Source organism: Periplaneta americana, chromosome 13, assembly GCF_040183065.1.
Source record: "Periplaneta americana isolate PAMFEO1 chromosome 13, P.americana_PAMFEO1_priV1, whole genome shotgun sequence".
Lineage (NCBI taxonomy): Eukaryota > Metazoa > Arthropoda > Insecta > Blattodea > Blattidae > Periplaneta > Periplaneta americana.
Window position 1 is genome coordinate 85,519,026 of NC_091129.1, and position 26,643 is coordinate 85,545,668.

At 33.5% G+C, this 26,643-nt stretch overlaps 1 protein-coding gene across 2 annotated transcripts in view; it reads left to right on the forward strand.

The window, feature by feature from the left end:
• Positions 1 to 26,643, forward strand: part of LOC138712077 (sodium-coupled monocarboxylate transporter 2-like) — a 42,007-nt gene that overhangs the window by 14,395 nt on the left and 969 nt on the right. Inside the window, exons 6-13 of one of the 2 annotated variants that reach the window (XM_069843469.1) lie at positions 2,884 to 3,038; positions 7,272 to 7,412; positions 11,777 to 11,885; positions 17,314 to 17,423; positions 18,456 to 18,639; positions 20,053 to 20,139; positions 24,950 to 25,104; positions 26,217 to 26,483. In XM_069843469.1, coding sequence (XP_069699570.1) covers positions 2,884 to 3,038; positions 7,272 to 7,412; positions 11,777 to 11,885; positions 17,314 to 17,423; positions 18,456 to 18,639; positions 20,053 to 20,139; positions 24,950 to 25,104; positions 26,217 to 26,466 — 1,191 coding nt within the window. In that variant the 3' untranslated portion in view covers positions 26,467 to 26,483. Of the gene's footprint in view, positions 1 to 2,883; positions 3,039 to 7,271; positions 7,413 to 11,776; positions 11,886 to 17,313; positions 17,424 to 18,455; positions 18,640 to 20,052; positions 20,140 to 24,949; positions 25,105 to 26,216; positions 26,496 to 26,643 lie in introns of those variants that run through there. The other variant, XM_069843468.1, reaches the window with a different exon arrangement.

Sequence of the window (26,643 nt, forward strand, 5' to 3'; positions counted from 1 at the left end):
TTTTACAGGAGCAGAGACTTTTACCACAGTCTACTATATACAGTCACGAAGCTTGAGGTTTGAGGGTGCTAGAAACAATAGACTGTGACGGTACTATTTTGCATTGCCTGTAATGAGGCGATGTTAGCGATCCTAGTGGTGAGCAACTATCTAATATTTGCATATTTACTACGTATTGAGCTTCACGACTGTGCTTTTACTACAAGAGGGCATCAGACGCCTCATCATGTTTCATGTCAAATTTTTCGTTGATGAACTCTTTACATATTGTATTTAGTATCTGCTGTAATAAACGCCCTACATATGTTATGTAACAAAGTTTTTATAGTAGAGGGAAATCTATTATATAATTTCATGCTTTACGAATGCTTACATTTCATAAAATTGTAAAAATGTGATTCAGTTACAGAATTTCCACATTTATTTTAGCAGTATGCCTACCTATATTATATAAAAACGTTTAGTTTTACGAGATTTATTTGCACCAGTATCAGTCTACTGTATCAAAGGCGACTATCGACGACAAAATAAATAAAAACAAAGATAAATCTTAATTTACACGATCAGGTAATAGAATGTTTAACAACAATTTCCACATGCAACTCCTTTCCTTACTTTCCAAAATTAATTTAACTTCTTCCATAGCTACCTGCGTCCATTTCAATATGTAAATTTATTCCGTTATGCAAATAATTGTGATAATGTATCAAAATTGTGTCCCCTTATATAAATACTATCAGCTTGTAGAACTTTTTCTAAGATAATGTCAAACAACAAACATGAATGAGATTAGCTTGGAGATCACTATTTTTCACACTAAAAGTTTCAGATAATATTCCTTGAAATTTTACTTTATATTTGTATCTTTTCAACGTAGTTTTAAAACATTAACAAGCTTCCAGGGAAAGTTCATTTCAGTTTTATTGTTTGCTCATGCTGTTATAAATAATTTTAAGTAAATAAAAGGCAATAAGTTTCTACGTCAAAATGTTTGTTCTTATGCAGTACCACTTTTAAATTTAAATTCTGCTCAATCATTGTGAATCATCCAGAATGTACTCACAGAATGAATAAATGACTGGATGGAAGAATGGATGGATGAATGGATGGATGGATGGATGGATGGATGAATTAATTAATGATAAGCAGGGAATATGAGTCATAACACAATACTTCAATATTAGAAAAATCTATATAGGCGCATAGCTTCGTTATGTAGCATATCTTTACGAAGACTACGTGTGGATGTAGTCACGTGCCTACAAGTGCATAGCTTACTACGCTGCATATTCTTACGTAGAATCACGTTAGGTGCGAACAATGAAACGAGGAGAACAAGAGAATACAAGTATAAGAAAGGGAATACAAGAACAGCTGGAATACAAGGAGAACAAGGGGAATACGAGAAGAAAAACACAAAGAGAAAAAAGGGGAAGAGGATGTTTTACTTTCATATGACGGCCAATAGCCAAATTACACTGCTACTCAAGCCCTGGTGAGGAGAAAGACCTAGTTGTATGTCAAAATTGCTCTCATAAGAAAGAGGGGGAATAGTTGGATTATTTATTATTCAAGTGAACCTTTAATTATTTATATAGGTGTTCCCCAAGGCACAGATCTAGGCCGTATTCTATTTTTTATATATATTAATGACTTATTAAAAATTTACTTACAACAATAAAATGATGTTCACTATTCTTATGCAGATGACACAGTTTTACTTTTTGGTGGAAAAACCTGGTATGATGCATATAATAATTCAAATAATGGACTTACATTAATAAAAAATGGTTTGAAATAAATTATCTTTCTATCAACGAAAATAAAACCATAATTATTCCATTCTTATTATCTGAAAAATGTAACAAACCTCCTACATCTATATTAAGTATTAAATTACACAATTCTGATTGTTGTCTTATACAGTGTAAATGTCCGGTTATTAAAGAGTCCTCTGAAGTTAAGTATTTAGGCATAATTTTCGATAATCATTTAAAATGGAACCAACACATTAATTACCTTTGTAATATACGTAAACTAGTATATTATTTTGTTTTATTGGGGAATTGCTTTCAATAAGTTTATTATGCACAATATATTTAACTTTATTTCAATCGGTAATTATGTATGGAATTATAGGATGGCGTAGCTCATTTAAAACCAATTTTAATCCACTTTGTTTATTACAGAAGAAAATAATTAAAATATGTCTTCATAAACCTATTGATTTTCCATCTCAAAATTTGTTTTAGACTTTAATGTACTTAACGTAAGACAAATTTATTATATTGTATTAATAAAATTCATACATAAAAGTCGAAATAATTTTGAATTGTATTCTCATAGTTATGAAACAAAAGGTATGAATTCTTTAAGATTGTTTGAACCAAAATGCAACACTGTTACAGTATTTAATCATAGTAGTAATTTAGGCCAAGAATAGATAACAAATTTATATTTAAATGTCCTAATCTTCTGAATTCTAATAGTTCTAGTATTAAATTTAAAACGTTATGTATGGATTTTATAAAAATTGAAAAATTGTAAATTTACTGTAAATCTGTATACTATAATTGCATAGTAGATATAAGACAAATTGTATTGTATAATTATTAATTTCAATTCAGGAATTCGCCCCTGAGCACGAGTTCTACTCTTTCAGGGGCGAGCTAAAGTTTTTCTGTATATATTATATTTTATGTTACAATTATTAGGAAAATAATAAATAAATAAATAAATAAATAAATAAATAAATAAATAAATAAATAAATAAATAAATAAATAAATAAATAAATAAATAAATAAATAAATAAATTTGCAGATAATCCTTTGTATTTCATTTTTTATAGTTCAGTTTCAGAAATCTATTGTTTCATTCCTCAGGGCGGCATCAAGGCCGTAGTGTGGACGGACTTTCTACAGGGTGTTGTGATGGTAGCGGCGAGCGTGGCTGTCATCGTCCTGGGGCTCATCCACGTCGGGGGGTTCGGAGTAGTCTGGCAGAAGAGTCTCGAAGGAGGCAGGATAAGAGCATTCGAGTGAGTACACTTCCAAAAGAAAATTTGTCTCATTTAATTCAGAAATTCTATGATATGACTATCCCGTTGTAGCCCAATTAGCACATTAGTTCTAGTTTTAGCAAGTGACGGATATTGATGATCATTAATCAACTATATTTGATATTTGATATATTTGGTCACAGCACTTCTTTACATGTAATGGTGTACCTCACATTTCTGTATCCGGTGCCACCATTAACACTTACAGTAACACATATTTGCAGTACATGTCTACACAACTTCTACCAATTAAACTATGTACTTTTTTTATTATTACTTGTTCAATCTCCCTTTCAGTATTTCTCCTACATTTCGTTTGCTATTCTCTATTTGATCATTAATCGTAATATATCTAAATTTATATATGCCTTTCAAACCCCCTTTTTCCTCTAACTACTATTCACTAAGATTTCAATTTCACTTATTCTCTACAAATTATCATATTGAATTATTTGCCTTACTTGTTCTTTGACCTTTTCTCCTATCTGTCTCTTATATTCATTTACTGTTCCAACGTTCAAATGTCAGTACTAATTTTTATGCTGTCACTTGTTCATTTCTTTTAACCCTTTTTCACTTTTCACTCATTCATATTTGCGCTCACTTTCAACTTTCTCTCTATTCCACTTACACCTAATCCTTTCACAATACTCTCACTTTCTATAAATCTTATATTAATCAACTATATGTACATTCACATACAATGAAATTACCCTAGAAACTTAATTAAAATTTATGGTACTTCAATATTCTGTTAGTTCTTAAGGGTAAAATTCCATACACACATGAACACAGAGATACACACATATACATAACATTACTTACAAGGAGAGGACACGCTCTGTATATCACCGAATGGAATAAGATTGTGTGAGATGAAAGTACAAGACGTACTGTTTAAAGTCATACCTGGTGTGGGTGGCCAATGACCTCTCGTTTTGAAAATATTCGCTATTGTTTGTGGCATACTTCCGTTAGGTGCTTAATAGGGAAGCATTAGACTCTGTAACAGCGTAGCCCATATGGTTGGATGATGAGTTGTTATCCAGGCAGCCTAAGTTCGAATCTGAACTCGTCCTATTTTTTTTTTCTTTTAATAATGATTAATATTGTGATCACAGTAATGTATTTACATATATCATATTTCTCAATGTATTGAACGCTTCATCATGTTTTAAACAAATTATAATTAGCTAACATTGTATTGTATAGTATAAATAATGAAATATTGCTCATGTAGGCAGGTAAGATATGTCACTGGTCTCTGTTCTGTTTCTGTAGCAGTTATTCCACTTCATTGTGTCCCGTTTCATTATGATAAATGTCATAAAAACACACAAAACATACATATTTCCTGCACTATGCACAGCCAATGAAAGAAGGTTGTCCAAAGTCACACACATTTTTCCGCACTTCTACTGCGAAACAGATATCATACACATTCACAAACACTTCTCATTCGTTTATTAATTTTGATGCATATCACGCATATTTCAACATGGTTTTGAATACACGAACTGACAACTGAAAGTGAATAAAAAAAATTAAAAAAATGAATAATAATAATAATAATAATAATAATAATAATAATAATAATAATAATAATAATAATAATAATAATAATAATAATATCAAGCTTTAAAAAATGAGAAGGCATTAGGATTTGAACTCAAGTTGCCTGGATGAAAACTCAACACCCAACCCTATGAGCTACGCCGTTACACAGTATAACGTTTTCCCATTAGACACTTAACGGAAGTATGTCATAAACAATAGCCAATATTTTCAAAACGAGGGGTCATTGGCCACCAATACCAGCTATGATTTTAAACAGTACGTCTTATAATTTCATGTCACAAAATCTTATTTAATTCTGTGATATACAGAGCGTGTCCTCTCCTTGTTAGTATAACATAATATAATATAACATGACATAACATAATTAATTGATTAACTAATGGACTTACGCGTGTTAATTATGTAAGATTTGTCCGGCTTACAGCTGTTTCAGTGCTTAACGCACCATCCTCAGAGCCTACTAGAACACGTCATCTCGAACTTCTCTGCCCGTTATGTGGATGTGTTTGGTTGCTGAAAGGTGTTGAAGAGAGGAGTCAAATAGTGTGTATGTACTGAAATTGTGTATACTCCACTCTTCAACACCTTTCAACAATCAAACACACCCACATAACAGGCAGAGAAGTTCGAGATGACGCCGTGATCTAATAGGCTCTGAGGATGGTGCGTGAAGCACTGAAACAGCTGTAAGCCGCACATATCTTACATAATTAACAAGAGCAAGTCCACTAGTTAATCAATTAATTATATTCAAGTGTTAGAAGGAGTGTACGCAAGATTCAAAATGGACATAACATAACATGTATCTAAGAAAACATACTTTGGGGCGTACAAACGACGGAATAAATTTCGAAATTGTTCCTTAAACTTCTAAAAGACACAAACAACGTACCTATTCTGTCTCTCACATAATATTTTAATTACTACCTGATCTCCGTAACTTGCTTTCAGAACAAGTGTTGTAGTGTTACTGATAACTAAGCCAAAAGCATCGAAGCTATGTGTCTCTAAATAAAATAAAATAAAATAAAATACAACGTGTTTCTTTGTATCAGTCAAGAAGTACGAATACCCGCTAGTAAGGCGTTTTGAAGGACGACTTACTCCTATTTCCTCAAGTCATTCTGACATCCCTACAATATACCCTACGTATTTAAAAACTTTGCATATCATTTTTATATAAAATGTTATTTTCCTTAAATTGAGTTTTGATATTATATTGTTTCTTTGTATTATTATTAGATTTCATAAGGTTCTAGGACATTTTCTCCACCCATTTTTAGGACTAGCCGTTCTCCATTCTTTATAGAACAGGAGGGGTAGCATCAGTATCAAAACAATTGAAAATGTATCCTTTGAAAAAGTGGAAAAGTTCAAGTACCCTGGAGTAACAGTAACAAATATAAGACGACATTCGAAAGGAAATTATACGCAGAATAAATATGAGAAATGCCTGTTATTATTCGACTGAGAAACTGTTATCATCTAGTCTGCACTCGAAAAAGCTGAAAGTTACAATTTATGGCATTTATATATATTACCGGTAATTCTTTACGATTATGAAACTTGGACTCTCACTTTGAGAGACAAACAGAGGTTAAGGATACTCGAGAATAAGGTGCTTAGGAAAATATTTGGGATTATAAGGAATGAAGTTATAGGACAACGGAGAAAGCTACACATCGCAGAACTGTACGCATTGTATTCTTCATCTAACATAATTAGAAACATTAAATCCAGGCGTTTGAAATGGGCAGGGAATGTAGCACGTATGGGGGAATCTAGAAATGGTGTTAGTTGGGAGGCCGGAGAGAAGAAGACCTTTTAGGAGGCCGAGACGTAGATGGAAGGTTAATATGAAAATGGATTTGAGGGAGACGGGATATGATATGGAGACTGGATTAATATTGCTCAGGATAGGAACCGAATGCAGGCTTATGTGAGGCGGCAATTAACCTCCGGCTTCCTTAAAAGTCATTTGTATGTTGTAAGTAAGTCTTTCTCCATTCTTCTCCATTCACCTATGCGCCATCTTCCAATCCCCTTTCTCTCCTTATTCTAATTATTTGTGTCCATGTCGATTTTAGTCTTCCACTTTCCCTTTTCCCAGTTGGAATCCATTCATACACCTTCTCCGGCAATCTATCTTCTGTCATTCTTTTTATATGATCAAACCATTTTAATTGTGTTGTTTTAATAATTAGGCCTATAGTCTACAAGCGATCATTACAGTTTCATTTTTACAATTATAGCAGTATTTCTAATTATGCCTTCCTTGATATTGTTGCAAATCTCTTATTATAATCGAAAATTAAGTCGACCTAATATCATCACATTCTTCAAGTAATTCTATTGTGTAACTTTCATTGTTATCAGGATGAAGAGTTTTTGGCACTATATTATAATGCAAATGTAAAAGCAAACTTAATTGTTCTTATTTACGCAGCAGAATAACTTAGAATATTTGATATTATTATTATTATTATTATTATTATTATTATTATAATTAATATTATTATTATTATTATTATTATTATTATTATTATTATTATTATTATTATTGGTTATGGTTAGAGTACACAGAAGTCTATTATGTTTGTAATATTTCATTTCACTTAAAGCCTTCATTTTCAGGATGGATCCCACGCCATTTCAGAGAATGAATTTCTGGAGCGTTTCAATAGGTGGCACAACCACAGCACTTGGCTTCATGGCTGTGAACCAGTCCCTGGTGCAGAGGTTCCTCTCTCTTCCCACATTTAAGAAAGCACAGAAGTATGTTACAATAATTTGGATTAAATAAAAAAAACTCGGCAATGAACATGATAATGCAATTAATTCACATAAATCACAATACACAAATGTGAAGAAAAGAATTAAATGCTTAGATGAAAATAATGACAGGAATAATGATAAAAGCAATGTTCAGAGAACTCATTCTCAAGTTAGTGTTTACATGTGTGTAGACATGTAGTCGCCACTGAAATAGTACTGAACTTGTATTTTTTACAGGCTTTGAAATTTACTTCAACTTCGATAATAGTAATATGCGTTTCAAGAGTGGTATGTTGATGTTTTCATGTTCGAGGAAAAGTTTGAAAAAGCGAAACGAAGTTGACCTTTTTTAATTTCCGAGAATTGAAAGAAAACATACCGCTCGTGTATCGTACATTATTTTGTACGAAGATCGTTTATTACATACCTGAAAGAGGAATTTCTAATTAGTTGCAATGAAATCTCCATCTTGGTTTCTGTTCAATGACGGCAAATTTGCAAAACAAAAATATCTATCTTCAACATTGTTGCTTTAAAATGTTTTCTGTGTTTAATACACTCCAGCAGGCCGTGATATACGTCTGTTTTTTTTTTCCCCCAGTCTATGATGAGTCTGGAATCTTGTTGATTTTTTCACTGCTTCCTTAATGTTACTTGCATCATGAATGTAGTAACTTTAATGGAGTTCTAGAGTTTACTTAATTTTTGCAAATATTTAAAAACAGTAATTAACAGTGCAATTTAGGTGAAATTGCAGTGGTAAGTTTCCAACTTATAATTATTACTATATTGAACGTTTCTAAAACTAATATGTTAAAAGCCAAAAGCGTCACTTAAGCGGTAAGAAGAGGGAAATTGTTATGTGTGTTAGGTTTTGTGCGGAAACCAAGCAAATACGCACGATTTCGCACAAAATACATATTTTTCTATTCTGATATATATACATACACATATACACACAAATTATGATGCAATTCTTCAAACGCCTTTACAGACACTGTTTTTAAGTCTTCAAATATTGTGGAAATATTCACCCAAGTTCTGTTTTAAAATAAAGCTGAAAATCATCTAGGACATTTGAACGTATTTTTCCGCACAATATCAAATGCAATTAAATTTCTTCAGAAATATTTTAACCACTACTTTCACGGCAACTGTTGTCGAAGTAAATAATAAATTTTGGACATGTTTGTACTTAGGATTATTGCCAAAGACAGTTTGGTACATTTTAACTTCTTTTTTCACAGAGTATCTATCTATGTGATCAAATTAAATTCCGTGAAAAGTTTTTTCAATAGCTGCTTTCAAGTCCTGAACTGTGGTTGAAATATGGAGTAAATTTTCACCAAACTTATATTTTAGGAGATCGCTAAAGGCGACCTGGGACACTTAAATACAGTCTACTTTTCCATGTGAGTCATTCAATTAAAATTCTTCAGAGACTTTTTTAATGTTCTTTTGGTGCGTTATTTTTAGAACAGGTATAAAGCTGAAAACGATCTGGCACACTTGAAACATTTTTCTAAACAGTACCGTGTCTGATCCGATTAAAAATATTAGGCTATCTTTTAATGGCTGATTCTAGTCCTCTATGTATTTTAGAATAAAATTCAAAATACACAACTTAACCTGTTTTCTAACATGTTTTATACATTAACGCATATTCTCTGCCAAAGATCAGGTCTTTCACTACAAACCCAGCATTCTCCTGTTTATTCTATTTTCTGCCTTCCTCTTAGTCTCCACAGACCTATATCATTCCCGTATCTTCCTGTTGTCTATCATCTTATATCGTCTTCTGCCATGAACTCTTCTCTCGTTTACCATTCCTTCCAATAAATCCTTCAATAGGCCAATGATCCAACTAATTCCTTTTTATTTTCCTGATTAATTTCAGCATCATTCTTTCTTCGTTCACTATTTCCAGCACTGTTTCATTTCTTATTCAATCTGTCCATTTCACACGCTCCATTCTTCTCCATATCCACAATTCAAACTCTTTTCCAGAGATCCACAGAAGATACTCCTTTTTCTATTAAAAGTTTCCTTTGCCATTGCTATCTTCCTTTTGACTTTATCTATTCTTAGCCTAACCGTACTGCGAATGTTTTGGATTATGTGTATTTGTTGTTTAGTCAACTGTCCGAAGACAAGTCTGAACCTCACAAGTGATAGGTACCAAAAAGCACCACTTATGAGGCAACTAGGCGAGAAGTAAACAGGGTAGGGTGACCAGTTCCTTTCCCTCTCCAATGCATACATCGCCGATTAACTATATATTTCAGTAATCAGAATTCAGATGCATACAAACAATTGTTCTCCCTCTGAACAAATCGTGAAGTGATATGTACTACCTGACTATATATATATATATATATATATATATATATATATATATATATATATATATATATATCAGCCAGAACCTCAATCATTTGTAATAACGTTAATTCGAAAAAAAAAAAACTTATTGTACTTGTTATCGATTTTCTGTAAGCTGACTTAACAAAGACATTAAAATTCGGACTTATTTCTCAATAGGATTCTATAAATAAATTAAGACAACAATCACAATAGTCCGTTTTCAACTGGAGTTGGAGTTTTTTCAGTACGAGAACCAATGGAAAATTTATATACTGTACTCCAATCAAGAGAAAGTCTCAGGGGAATAAGACGCAGCGGGGTGATACTATGAATGAATGTTGATGTCATAAGGTCACACACGTGGGTACACGCATCTCCATTGGCTAAATCTAAAAGCACAAAAGATAACACTGATACACACATATTTATACTACCCCAGTTACAAAATTAGATTACGGTAAATTTCCTGGTCTTTTAATCCCTCCATACAGGAAATAACATATCCAGGAGACCGCATGTTTTTTAAACCGACGTTGTAACTTAATGTTATCTATCTACTTCGCTCCAATAGATGACGCAATAGTAAACACATTCCTTTCACGGTTAATCCCCTGGTTGTAGAACAGTAGTATTGTGTTAAGTTTTGATAGTATAATATTATTATTAATGTTGAATGTTTGCAATAATTTTGTGGAAATCCAATAATTTTTTAAGAAGGCCTACAATTCCATAATTTTGTGCCTCAAGGTTGGCAACGCAGCTTCGTATTCACATCTGAGTCAGTAATTCATATCCATAGCAAGTGCGAAGTTCAACGTTGTATTGAATGTGGTCTATGATACAGAAAATGCTCTACGTAGTTAATGTCCAGATAACATTTACTTTTAAACACTGACCCGTTTTCATTCAAGCGTGTACAGCTTCCGTGTAAGTGTGTAATACAATAAATGTGCTGTGTAAATAGTAGTTATTTGAGCAGCAATTACTTTATCTTCCAATAAAGATAGGAGGTGAGTAATACTTATATTAGTAATTTACAACTTTTAGAATTTAATGTAATCAATGTAGGCTACTAAAAATCAACTTGCTTAATAAAGAGAAATTTGTCAGCAAAATGTATAATTCATGTCCGTACAATTATAAAACTTACAAAATCAATAGGTCTATGCTAAAAAAATACTTAATGGGGAGAGGTGGAATTTTTCCGATTAATTTTTTTTTTTTCAAAAATAATTCCAGGGGATAGGGTCATATCATGTGTACGTTTTGCGTTTAGTTCAAGTACTACCAATGAGCTTACTACTGGGTGTTCAGTTCAAAGTGTGTCATAGCTCGCTATATGCTGTCATGTGGCTAGTCGATGAGCCTAGAGAATTCAATCTTCCTACACTTCCGCAGAGGTGTATTACCCATGTGCCAGAGAAGTTGCCTAGAAAGTACGGCGTTCATTCTGAAGAGTACTTACCGATACGTACGGTAACGCCGGTAGTGGCAGGAATGTGAACTGTTTCGAAACATGTACTAAGGTGAGTTTTTTTCTTACTGTCGAGATATGGGGAGAGGGTTAAGACGATTACTTACGTATTTGTTGACATTAATTTCGACTGTCAACATGGACATGGAGCATTTGATTTGTGTTGTGGAATGTTGCCGTACGTAAACGATGATAATAAATACACTGCGTACGACTTGGTCGCGCAAAACACAGTTCGAAAGAGGTTATGGTAGCACACAGACCGTACAGAACGTCATCTGTTGCTACGACGTTCAAGTTATACCGTACACGTTCTCAAGTTCAGATTCAACGCCTTGATTAATAGGCAACTTCTCTGACATAAAAGTTGAAACTCGCTTCAAATCGCTGACTCGTCAACAGTGACGTCATGACACACTTTGAAATGAACACCCAGTATTTGCACTTTGCCACGACAAAACACTTGATATAATAGCTTATGTATATGGAATTAATTAGTTATAAGTCTCTCGCTTTATTGTTACAGATCACTCATATTCCTCGCAGTGGGCACCATCTTCATAAAATGTATCACTTGTTTCATGGGACTAGTCATTTTCGCCACTTACTTTGGCTGTGATCCGCTGAAAACTAAGGTAATAATGTTAAGGTCAGGCTGCGATATTTTTGACATCCCGCTGTTTTCGATACCCTCGATACTTTCGATATCTCGACATCCTCGACACTTTCGATATTTCGACACCCTCGATATTTTCGATGTCTCGATAACCTCGATACTTTCCATGTCTCGATAATCTCGATACTTTTGTGAAATGGACTCGATACACTTTAGAAATTGAGGACCGTTTTAACAAACTCAACAAACGCCATTTTTTTCGAAATGCGGGTTTCGACGGATTCTGGTCAATTGCAATGAGAGGAAAATGATGCAGTGCTCATAATATCACAAAACTCAATATTTTCCGTTGAAAAGAGTGCCTCACTGTAGAGAGTTTTCACAAAACTCAACATCTCCAGTTCTTGAATTTTCACAAAACTCATCATATCCTCTAACTAAACATTTCACACTTTTATCCTCTTTCACAAGCTACAATATTTTACAACAATGTAATACATTTGCATTTTGACAACAGTGACACATTTCGGATCTCAAATATTATATAATATTTTGTTGTTTCCTGTGTTAATTCAATATAAATCTGGCCGCTGTTGTACGTGCACGTATTCTGAGTAGTGTTGAAAATTGGATAAGAACCCTGAGTATTCAAAATCCGTTCAAGCTACTGAAAGGGGCAGAAAGGGTAGAAACAGTCTACGTTAATCTAAGAGTAAGAAATATACAGTTGCGCCTAAAAATAATGACATTCATCCAAACTAGAATGTAATCATTGAGAACAGGGAAAGAAGAAAACGTGCTGCAGGTTCGTTCTGCTTAAATGATCTAGTTAATTTTAGAGACAATTTATACAAAAATAGCACAAAAGTTGAACAGGATAATTTTTTGCTAAGACATATGAAAGTTGATCTACCTAAACGGCGTAGAAGGATTTCAAGAAGCTAGAAAAATTTGTGTCTATTTCATATTTCGTAAGAGGTGAAAATAGAGAAGATTTCCCAGTAGGCCTATGTGTTGCTACGTTTAGAAAAGTGGCAGGTATGTTATTACGACATTTAAGGATTACATAAGTAATTTAGAAAAATCCTGAAATTTAACTCTTAGATTGTTTTAGATTGTTGTGCGTCTCAGAATAAAAACTGCATAATGATTGCTATGCTTGTTGGTTATCTGGAAAGCTCTGAAGTTTTTAAAGAAATTAAACATTTCTTTCCTATCCTTGGAAAGGTATATGCCTCCGGACCATGTGTTTCGATTGATAGAGAAAGAGCTGAGAATACATGAATACATCAAATTGTCATGAGAGTATTTGGAATTATGGCAATGTTTGGGGACGTAAAAGTTTTGGTTAATGATTTCAAATCGATGACAAAAATATTGTAAAAGCCAAATTGCCATTTAAAATGTCAGAAATGAAGGTACCTACGTATCAAAAAACTTGTAAGAATCATGTAAAGTGTTATTTACAAAATATATTTTTCTACACCAACAGAAGTTCAAGTGTTTAAACCAAAAATGACAAGTGCTTCTGTAATGTCTAAAGCACCTGACCTTCCACTGGTGAACGATCACAGCAAAAGCAAAGTTAATGATGTGTGGAAGTTAGTGAGTTACTTCCATAATGATAATTCGGAAGGGAGCAAGGTATTTTATGACAAAGTTTTAAAGGGATGTGCCAAATATTCTGACAATAGAATGGATTATAATGAACGATTGTACTGAGATTATTCTGCACGATTTTGATTTTCAGTCATTTGTGTACTGGATTGCACAATTAAAAATATTCAACTCATGAAAATAAAGAGTTCCTGTAAATCAAAAACAAATTTTGAAAAAAGAAAAAAAAATGGCTTGAAATTAGGTTTCAGTGTGTTCAATTAACTGTTTTTTTTTTAATTTAGCAGTACTCAAGCATTATTTTAAAATACGTATTAATGATTTTGATGAGGATTTTACCACCAGGGAATGAAAAATAATTAAACATTTTAAGGTACGTGCATTTAAAAAAGTGGATATGCTGAGTTTTGTGAAATTATTAACTTTTGTCATATTTTTTTTATAAATAAATAAGATAAAAATAATAGTTGCATTTTATATCAATTAATGCATCTCTGAAAGAGGAACAATGTCGATTTTTTTTCAGAATTACAATACCACAAGTCTGAGAATAAACTAAAAAAAAAAACGTTTCCTGTAAAATTTTTGAAGTGGCGTGTGTTCAGTTTTGTGAAAACGGTCCTTAATTTTTAGTACTTGTAGCGTTATCTTCTTTTCTTTTAGTTTCTTCTCTTTCTTTTCGTTTATACGATGGATTAAACTTCCACTAAGTTACATAAACATTTTTTGGCTATGTGGTATATTAATATGCCTCGCGTTATATAGATGTATACTGTCTTTTTCAGTGTTAAAATATTTTATAACAGTAAATTGTAAAAAAAAAAAAAAAAAAAAAAAAAACTCGTTCCTGGTAGACTAAAAAATTCATTTGCCTAAGTGATACAGTCGGAAAATCCCCCAGTAGCGCTGCGTAAGAGGAATTCGTAAGGAAACAGACATTGCTACCATCCTCCCAAAATGGTTCCGGACATATATATATACCTAGGTAAGACGCGTGATTTAACTCCAGAAGTAGTCTAACTAAAATTGACATATGAGATAGCGCCTAGAAAAATGATTTATTTAACGAACGATTTTGTCATTCAAAATATTATTTTAGTATTCCTGAGCCACCGAGCCCCCGAAACTACATGGAATATGGTTCCTCTATAATAGGAATATTATGCAGCATTACAATAAAATCAGAATTTGGGAATGAAATTGGATCAGCAGAGCAAGAGTTAAATTTATATCCACAGGAGGGCTTGCTGCCTTCTGATAATGAAAGTAACTTTGTCCAATTTGCTAAAAACCACTTTTCAATATTTGAATCTAACACAAATTACGGATACATATTCCTCATGTAGAAAAAAATTCCGTGCTGTATTAGAATTCACCGGCAAGTAGAATATGTCGTCTAGTCTCGAGAATGAAACTTAACAGACCATTTTGTCCGTGGAACGGCAGTTGCTTGTACTAATACACAGCGCGCCGCTCTTACGTTATCTATGCTGTTCGATCTCTCTCTCTCTCTCTCTCTGTTTTTCTCTTTCCCACAGAGTAATAACATATGATCGCAGCGCCAATGTTTATGTTCTACATACAAAATTGTCATCTAGTACAGTTAAATTGATTTGAATGTTTTTTTTTTTTGTTTCCGTTTAAAAATGGATACTATAGCTTTATGATAAGTAGTAATTAATGAAGGGAATGCAACATAATAACTTATTTTTCTCTTCATAATATGAAGAGCCAGATTCCTAAATTAGTCCCAACTTGTAAAGAATGTTTCATTGTGGTTGACTCAAAGTATATCGTAGGCCTACGTGTCTAAGATTACTTTAATATTGCATAACTCGCAATTACAAATTAAACGAGTGGTAGCACATGTCTTTAGTTACTCTCGATGCCGAGATATTACTCGAAAACATAGCGAGGCAAGGATAATCAAGGAAATCCTTGAGGATAACATTACTGTACTCAATTTCGGCGCCCTCCTGCCCATAGCGAGGGGAGGTTGCGTTATTGGACATGGTCAGACAAGTGACATTGGAAATTGCGTGTTTAGAGTGGTCATATATGTTACATTGGTTCATAGCCTATTATTAATATTAGCATTCAGTTCTCAATCACATTGTTGTTTACAGTAAGCATTTAAAAACCTGTCACTTCCTTTGTTTCACCATGGATCACGAACCGGATGCCCACACTGATAGCCGGGAAAGAACGTGCTCTAGTTAAAAATAAACAGAAATTGTGATAATGCTTGTTTGCCTGTTCCCCAAAACTAGTGTAGGCGTAATAAAACAGTTAATTGTGTTAAATATTTACGAATATAATGTTTAGAATATTGAATTAGAATGACTGAATTCCCTTCGCAATGCAACTAATAACATGAACAATTATTCAAATGTTGTTTGAGTTACTCGTATTTCAATTTCCTGTTGTGTTTTATCTTCAGGTTTAACTTACAGCAGAGATGGGCATCGTGCCTCACTTGAGAATTTGTGCCCTTCACAGAGCTTATCGCTCTGAGTGACATCATCTTCACAGTCCCCGTTCCTCCCTCACGTAGCTTCTAGGCGTGGGCTGGTTCTATATCAGTTTCATAAGCAATATCAGTGGTGGCATAATGGCATTATCAAAGCAGTGTGTACGCGTTGGAAAACGATTATTTCATGAGAAATGGGAGGAAGAGTTTGTTTGCTATTTAGAAGGGGAGAACATACGATATATGTTATGGTCGAAAATCCTATTAGGCATTTATAAATTTAATATACAACGACATTACTCCTTATGTCATAAAGAACATGCTGAATTAGAAGGCAAGACAAATTAAATGTTATTTTTCTTACTATTACGAAGAAAATTTATAATCTTAACATTTGCATAGTATACAAAATATGACATTATACCTTAAACACGCTGCATTAAAAGGTACGAGGAATTAAATGTTGTTTGTACGTATTATTTCCAAAAGAAATTTATAAAAAATTATATCAAATGTGCGTAGTATGATTTTCTGAAATTATTTCAGGTCGAGAACGTGCAAATCTATTAAGTAATCTTGATAAACGCCAGAATATTCAAGAAATTAAACGTAGACAACGTGATGGAATGTTATTGGCTAGTTACGCAATTTCTCGCTTGTGCTTTAAATCAATTCAGCTACGGAGAAACAGTAATGAGGTTTATGATTAAAGCTGCCGAATTAATTTGCCAAATTGAATAAAAGTTTTCCAGAGTCTCACGTTAACCAAGCTCTTTCCTAATAATTCGCCACTTACCGCCTTAGCGATTACGATAAGGTGACGCAGGTCACAGCAGTTTATATTTTTTATTTTTTATTGGGTTATTTTACGACGCTGTATCAACATCTAGGTTATTTAGCGTCTGAATGATATGAAGGTGATAATGCCGGTGAAATGAGTCCGGGGTCCAACACCGAAAGTTATCCAGCATTCAGTTTATATTTCCCATCCTACGCTGCAGTCTCCTCTCCTAGTAAACAAACTATTTTAAATCGAGTGCCTCACGTAACCGAAAATTGTGCCCATGTATGACTTACAGTATAGGCTATAGTTGCATCGAATGTCGAAGCTGTTAAATTGGTATCAGTATTGAGTGTCAAGGAATTATTATGTCGATTCATATATAATAATAATAATATTAGTATTATTATTATTATTATTATTATTATTATTATTATTATTATTATTCCCTCTGACAGCAATCCGCTGCACGATCCAAGTTATAAGTGGTGGAGGAATGACATAAATGTTATCGTAAAACGAAATCACTAACCAATTACTTATAGAGAGGTCTTTCAATCAACGGAATGTTTCTTCCAGGCGATCACTCGCTCAGATCAGCTGATTGCCTATTATGTGGTGGACATCGCGTCTTCAATTCCAGGTCTTCCTGGACTCTTCTTGGCCGGCATCTTCAGCGCTGCTCTCAGGTAATCAGACCACAAGTCAAAACCATTTCTTATGCTATACTTTCCACTTGCAAATACTTTCAACGTATGAATCGAAAATTATTTACATTTCTTAAGCATGCTAATAGCTCTGCTATATTCATCCCTCCTCAATATATCTCCCCTCCTGAACTTCACACGTGACAAGCGCATGAAGATAGGCTATCGCCATTTAAGGAGAGAGGATGGTATTTTTTTAACTTTTTTCCTATTTGGTGTAAAATATTAATTTTTTGTATGTAGAGAGCTCATAGCTGTGTTAACTCAACCAAATAAAAATGTTTTGAAAAATAAATTATTTGGGGGCTCAAATTTGAAAAAATATATACCCAATGCAAGATTGTACTAAAACCGATATATCTAAACCGTTTTTAAAGATAGATTCAAACAGTTTTTTGAAATGTATTTGCAAAAGAATGTTCTACAAACTGTCTGTAACAGAATTTTGATATTAATCCCTACGTTTGTAAAATAAACAATTAAAATATAATAACAATTTTCTGATTTCCTTTCTTGCAAAAAAACAGACGTATTTTTTAAATTAAATCAATTAATAAAATTCTGTTACAGAGCACGTTTTCTAATAGTCTAAAGAATGTGTGTTCTAAATTTCATGCATGTATCTTTAATAGTTCAGAAATTATATCCATTTTTGTCTGGCAATGTAGAAATAAATATGAAGTTACTGGAAACCGATAAAAGCGGGCGTGTGATTTAAAAATCAATAGCGCAGGAAGTTTAAAAATGGCGACTCAACATCCGATAAGGGCACAAATACCCACAAAATGTTATGCTATGCATTCCACACATATCACAGAGTATTTTAAAGATTTTTTTTTAATTCACTCATTTTTCACCAAAAAATATCATCCTCTCCCCTTAAATCCTACACAAGATTCCATAATCCACTTTTCCGAGGGATCCAAAGGGAATTACAGTAGACTCGAAAAATATTAATCTACTCTTCAATATTAATCTAATAGTTAACCGCCATTTATTTCACTTCTTATACAGCACCATGTCTACGGCTCTGAATTCTTTGGGAGCGACTCTGTTTGAGGACTTCGTTCGGCCATGTTTGAAAGTTAAAATATCCGACAAGACTTCCAACAATATAATAAAATTTCTAGTGGTAATAATAGGCGCCATTTGCGTCGTAATGGTCTTCCTTGTGGACCAGGTCGGAGGAGTCGTACAGGTAAGAAAATGACTACAGCCTATTTTTCGTTACAACTACGTATTATAGGAGCTCATGATAAATATTTTGTTTTCATATTTAAAGCTTCTTTACACAATGAAAATTTAACAAAAGTGAATAATTTATTATGGTATATTATAATTAAATTGAAGTCACGAGACGAACAGAAACTTTGTTTCTCACAGTGCGGTTGTCGAAAGCGTCGAAGATCAAGGGATTTTGTCGGATGTTGCATGCGTGCAGTTTTCCTTAACCTGTTGTGAGCTACTGAAGAGATTACTCATTCGTGCTTAATGCAGTGTAAGCTACTGTGCTTTTTTTCTAATTATTTGAGAATGGTGTAGTGTATCGCTATATGATATTGCAGCGAGATTTCGCAGATTTAAGTTATGCAAAAAGTGAAAGAAGCGACATTCCTACATAAACACAAACTTTCAACAAATTTTACATTATAGTTCATTCAAAATATATTATAAGTGTCTATCATCGCTTAAATATTGCAGAAATCATGATTACAAACCAAACGAGTGATAACACAGATATTTAGATGCTCTTGATTCCGATTTATTACTGAGAGAGGTCATGTGGCACGGCTAATTTTATACCCAACTTCGACACCTTGATGTCCTTATCGAAGAGAAGTGGCGTCATTGGACGTGGTTAAACAAATTACATTAGTTCATGACGTAACTAATAACATTAATTCGGCTATGAGTCATACTTGTACCCCATAGTTTTTTTTTATTGGGTTATTTTACGACGCTGCATCTAGGTTATTTAGCGTCTGAATGATATGAAGGTGATGATGCCGGTGAAATGAGTCCGGGGCCTAGCACCGAAAGTTACCCAGCATTTGCTCGTATTGGGTTGAGGGAAAACCCCGGAAAAAACCTCAACCAGGTAACTTGCCCCGACCGGGATTCGAACCCGGGCCACCTGGTTTCGCAGCCAGACGCGCTGACCGTTACTCCACAGGTGTGGACTGTACCCCATAGTAAGGAATTTAAATTCTGACTTTTTTTATTCCACCACGGATTACTAAACGATGTTAAAACTCGGTGCGAAGAAATATTTATTCGACATGAAAATTTGTTGAACAGAAATGAAGAGACTTCGGACATCTCTTGTGATACAGTTAAGATGCACTTGAATTCATTTTTAATTGTTTAAAAACATTTTTTCTGCTAAAGGGGTTTTAGCAATTAAAGTTAGCCTACTACTGTAGAAACGGAGGCCTATTTCGTAGGTAACTACTGTATGTGAGTTGTGTAACAGAAAATGCTGCTCAGCGAGCGGATTGAGAAAGGCTTTATAATATGGATGACTGTACATGAATGCAATCACTTTAACGATTGAATTCAATTAAGATAAATTTAAGGGAAGAATATAATATTTTGTGTCACTATTTTTCAGTTATCCATGAGCATGCATGGAGTGGCCAATGGTGGTACATTTGGTTTATTCACATTCGGAATGTTTTATCCAAGAGGAAATTCAAAAGTAAGTTCTAATTTCGAAAATTACAATTTCCACGGTTTATAAAAGAGAAGCACAATCTGCATGACTATCTCCATTTCATAACAGTAGCAATACATAATTTATACTTCGATATGTTTTATGAGCAGGGCCTATATTAATCGAAATGTGAGACGGAAAGGGAAAAGGGACGTCTTTTCGGAAATTTAAGATTTAAAGTTTACGTTATTTTCAAATTCAGTATTAAATTATGAAAAATTTGATACCAAATTTAGATTTATAACTAATAAATTGAGTGAGTTATGGCAGTTTGAATATTTGTTACGGAAATGAGGTGTTTTGAGGAAACAAGCTTTTAAATTTTACATCGTCACCATCAATATAATTTTACATATTTAATAAACTTTTAAATCGATATGAGCTTGAGAAGCACAAACTAAGCTATAATAATCGACAAAATACCGAATTCGATATTTTCGACCCTAACCATCCATTTTGCGTGTACTAAAAATGTTACTTCTCCGACCAAAAGGTCTCTTTTCTCTTTCCGTCTCACAAATGTAAAATTTTTAATATTTTTGGAATTAAAACGAACGACGTTAATTTAAATGGAACAGTAAAACCTGCTCTTTATTTCAACATTCATTCTCTGCATTTTTAATTAAGCAGTCTTAAGTTCTTACTAAAAAATCCATTCCAACTGTTTATATTCTTTCGATTAGATTGCTTAATTGTCAAATTTTAAAACTATACAGGATAATACAGCCTATCTCAATAATAAAGAAAATTTGACAAAACAATGATCGTGTGTAGATTTCTGTATGGTACTGAGAGGTGTCACACAAACACTGAAGCTAGAATTCAGAGACCAGAAACAAAATCATTGAGAAGAACAAAAGGATGCATCAAACAAGATCAAATTACTAGTAAGAATTAAATTATGAGACAAGAGTTAAATGCGGAACGAATAGAAGGCCTAAATAAGAATATAAAATTATTGTAACTGCTTTCAACATATAAACTTAAAGACCCAATGAGTAACACAAGACCCCACAAGACACATATATCAGTAATATATGGAAGGAATGACAGATGTAAGAACAGTAACGAAATGGAAAGGTAAACTGTGAACACGGAACAGACACATGCCTAGACCGATGTGTAGACGAAGAAAAATAAGAAAAAAAAAAACAGCGTAGTCAGTTTCCAGATATCACCGCAGGAGTAAGGCGTTTAATATTTATACAATAATTAACTCATACAAAGATCAGTTACCGGATATCACCACAGAAAACAGATGGTTAATGTTTATACACGAATTAACTCATCCAAAGATCAGTTACCAAATATCACCGCAGAAAACAGGCGGTTAATGTAAATACAATAATAAACTCATTCAAATGACAGTTAGCAGATATCACACCGAAAGTAAAGCGGTTATTGTTTATACAATAATTAACACATCAAAATATCAGTTACCAGATATCACCGCAGAAAACAAGCGGTTAATGTAAATACAATAATAAACTCATTCAAATGCCAGTTACCGGATATCACCGCAGAAGTAAGGCGGTTAATGTTTATACAAGAATTAATTCATCCAAATATCAATTACCAGATATCACCGCAGAAAACAGGCGGTTAATGTAAATACAATAATAAACTCATTCAAAGGCCAGTTACCGGATATAATCGCAAAAGTAAGGCGGTTAATGTTTATACAAGAATTAACTCATTCACAGATCAGTTATCAGATATCACCGCAGAAACCAGGCGGTTAATGTAAGTACAATACTAGACTCATCCAAATGTCAGTTACCGGAAATCACCGCAGAAGTAAAGCGGTTAATATTTATACAAGAATTAACTCATCCAGAGATCAGTTATCAGATATCACCGCAGAAAACAGGCGGTCAATGTAAATACAATAATAAACTCATTCAAATGCCAGTTACCGGATACCACCGCAGAAGTAAAGCGGTTAATGTTTATAAAAGAATTAACTCATCCAGAGATCAGTTACCATATTTCACCACAGAAACCTGGCGGTTAATGTAAATACAAAAGAAACTCATTCAAATGCCAGTTGCCAGATATCACCGCAGAAGTAAAGCGGTTAATGTTTATACAAGAATTAACTCATCCAGAGATCAGTTATCAGATATCACCGCAGAAAACAGGCGGTTAATGTAAATACAATAATAAACTCATCCAAATGCCACTTACCGGATATCACCGCAGAAGTAAGGCGGTTAATGTTTATACAAGAATTAACTCATCCAAATATCAGTTACCAGATATCACTGCAAAAACCAGGCGGTTAATGTTTATACAAGAATTAACCCATCCTAAGATCTGTTACCAGATATCACCGCAGAAAACAGACGATTAATGTAAATACAATAATAAACTCATTCAAATGCCAGTTGCCGGATATCACCGCAGAAGTAAAGCGCTTAATGTTTATACAAGAATTAACTCATCCAGAGATCAGTTATCAGATATCACCGCAGAAAACAGGCGATTAATGTAAATACATTAATAAACTCATTCACATGCCAGTTACCGGATATCACCGCAGAAGTAAGGCGGTTAATGTTTATACAAGAATTAACTCATTCAAATATCAGTTACCAGATATCACCACAGAAAACAGGCGGTTAATGTAAATACAATAATAAACTCATTGAAATGTCATTTACCGGATATCACCGCAGAAGTAAGCCGGTTAATGTTTATACAAGAATTAATTCATCCAAAGAACAGTTACCAGATATCACCGCAGAAAACAGGAGGTTAATGTAAATACAATAATAAACTCAGCCAAATGCCAGTTACCGAATATCACCGCAGAAGTAAGGCGGTTAGGGTGCTATTCATAGACATTTCGCAGCACGCGCTACGAGCATATTAAACTAGTCCCGGCTATCCACTGGTTACTAGTACAGAATTCAAATCATATCCTATCGCTAACACTGGTATATGAATACGAAAAACGCTGATCATCCACCGGAAGCCCGCGCTAAATATATCTATGAATACGGCCCTTAATGTTTATATAAGAATTAACTCATCCAAAGAACGGTTACCAGATATAACCGCAGAAAACAGGCGGTTAATGTAAATACAATAATAAACTCATCCAAATGTCAGTTACCGGATATCAATGCAGAAGTAAGCCGGTTAATGTTTATACAAGAATTAACTCATCCAAAGAACAGTTACCAAATATCACCGCAGAAAACAGGAGGTTAATGTAAATACAATAACAAACTCATCCAAATGCCAGTTACCGGATATCACCGCAGAAGTAAGACGGTTAATGTTTATACAAGAATTAAGTCATCCAAAGAACGGTTACCAGATATCACCGCAGAAAACAGGCGGTTAATGTAAATACAATAATAAACTCATCCAAATGTCAGTTACCGGACATCACCGCAGAAGCAAGGCGGTTAATGTTGATGCAAGAATTAACTCATCGAAAGAACAGATACCGGATATCACCGCAGAAAACAGATCACTAATGCTTATACCAAACTAACATATCCAAAGATGTTTCAAGCCAAAGCGGAAGATTAAAGAAGAATGTGATACAAAAGAATCTAACTGATTGGCAGATAAAAATGTAATATGTGCTCAGCATTAATTTGCAAGTGTAAATTTGAAAATAACGAGTTTACACCATTTGTATCAAGTCGGTCATAAATCTCGAAATATTGATATTGTATCCAGCACTAATATCCATTCAAATTATCAACCATCATTCTTTTTATAATGTAATGATTTAATAATTCACGTCTTTAAACTTTATTTATTCAAAATAATAGGGCTCTTATTCTTTCGTCTCTTTACCCAATCTAATAAAATTAAATACATTTTAAGCAACATCCATTTTAAGTCCTATGACCATGGCCGATTATCACTGTCTCTTGGAAGAGAGAAGTTTTGTCACTGGAGTAATGTTTCGCAACTCTTCTAGAACAGATACTCACATGGAACTATGTAGGCATGTGAATTTAATGCATGGAAACTTGCTTACATAAGCGCAATAAAATGGTTTCCATTTATTCCTTTTGTTGAAGAGGACTCTATTTTAGAATGTTCATTGCATTTTATAAATGCAATACCTATTCATGAATTGAAACGCTCAGATTTTTATCTTTTTTGTAACATTATACCAGTTGTTTGTGATATTTCTTGAGAAAGATGTCCATGTTTTATTTGTATATTCATATCTAAATACTATCTAGGTTTCCGTATGAGGATCTGGTTATGTTTCAAACATTTTCCGATATTAAGTATATTGAAAGATTATTTATCGATATCATTCCAAATATTGAAACAAAATATCGAATTAAAACATCGAACGTTGAAATAAAATTATGAGTAACACTAGGTGTACAGTATAGAGCAAAAAAGTTTTCACGGCCTCGCGCGGCCTTGAGTCTCCCACCGCCGCGCGCATAGTCGGCCGACCGTGAAACCTGTTCTGCTTTATACTGTTCGCCCAGTAAAACAGCGTTCCTAACAAGTGAGAACGATTATTGCATAAATGAGCACAATGTTGTGTAATTTATAATGGAATGAGTATTATATTTTTAAAAACGTCACACCTTTTAAATAGGATACAAATCTTTACGACTCTCCTGCATTATTATTGGTAATTTTTGGCTAATATCAGGCCATCAAAAATGTTGGTGTGGTGACAATAAGTATAATGATTTTTTTTAACCCAACCCAATATTTATTTTGCTATAAATAACCACAGTTAAACTAAACTACGATAACGAATTAAATTATCTAACTATTGAATTATATAATTTCCTTACAGGGAGCTCTGATAGGAAGCATTGTCTCTCTCCTCACCATGGGTTGGCTTGTTTTCGGAACGCAAAAGGCACTTGCCGAACGAACTATGATCTACCAGAAGTTGCCTACGTCAATAGAAGCCTGTGGATTTAACACCACACTGACTGAAGTTCTGACGTAAGTACAGAAACACGTTCTCATCCTTTTTATATACAATCAACTCTCAATAACCAGGACCAAAACAGGCAGGATTCTGTCAGAATTAATAAATATCAGTAGTACTGAGAGGGAATGAAGATGTATCTAAGCAAAGAAAACTGATACGGAGTATTTTATCTACAGTATTATTATGCCCATCAATATGGCGTATAGAATAGGATGTCTTAAACATAAACGGGCAAAATTTTCTTGATTGTTCTTGAAAAGAAAAGTCACAAAACAATTTTTTTTAATCTTCCAAATCAAATAGTTTTGAAATAATAAACAAATATTATTTATGATTATGTATGTTCGTTTACATCATACGTATTGAACATTTGTTTACTATCTGGCATCGAACTGATCAACTTTTACTACATCATATCTTACCACGTAATCAGACAGTAGCACTTCACGCACCACCTAATCGCTGTGAGGTGGTTAAGTTTGCGTAATTTTAACTATTAAAAAATGATAAACATTTCAGCGTAAAGAAACAAGACTTTGGGAATTGCTTTCATACACAATAATAGAAACTTTGTCATTTATTTGGCATTTCAGACATTGTCTAACGTTCTTTAGTGAAATTGCATTTCAAAAAATTCACAGAATAATCACTAAAAACATATTTAAGATAGGGCTGTGAGATTTACACTGGTATAATATTACAATTGCACCTAATACTACAATTAAATAGTAGGTTAATGTTTCAAACTCCCTGTATAGTACATCAGTTAAGACACATACACATACAGGATGTAAGAAATATATGTTACAAGGCTCGATGGTAGGTATATGGGTACCATGTGATCATATTTTGTTAATAAATTCATATCCAGGAACACTGTTTACGTAATAGCGATATATACATTTTATTCTCCTCTGCTGCAAGCTTCCCTTTCGAAGGGAGGATCTCTCCTATTATGCCGCCTATTTGGAGGCTAGTTCATAATTTAAAAATGACACTGTATTGTATATTGTACGCGATGTTCATCTTTGGATACTTAATAATCACCTTGTCATGATTTTTATTTCTTGTTCTCTATTTCGTTTGTTATTTCAATTTACATTTACTGGTCTATTTATTTCAGAACTGAAGCCCCCAAAGGAGAGGCGTTTATATTATATCGCACTTCCTTCCTGTACTACACGGCTATCGGCTTTATTGTCATGTTCGTCGTTGGCATGATCGTCAGTCACTTCACAGAACCGCCCAATATCGAAGAAATGAATCCAAAAGTTTTCTCTCCAGTTATAAGAAAAAGAATCTTAGCGAAAAGAAGACAATTGGAAATGAGAATCATTGAAGAAAAGAGTGCATTGTTTACGCCACCAGCATGATAAAGCAGCAATAAAGTGTATGAAACATTTCAAGCCTAAATCAATCAATTTATGTTACTATTAAGTTATTATTATTATTATTATTAGGTCTATTATTATTATTATTATTATTATTATTATTATTATTATTATTATTATTATTATTATTATTATGTTTATCGCAAATGTCTAGCGATC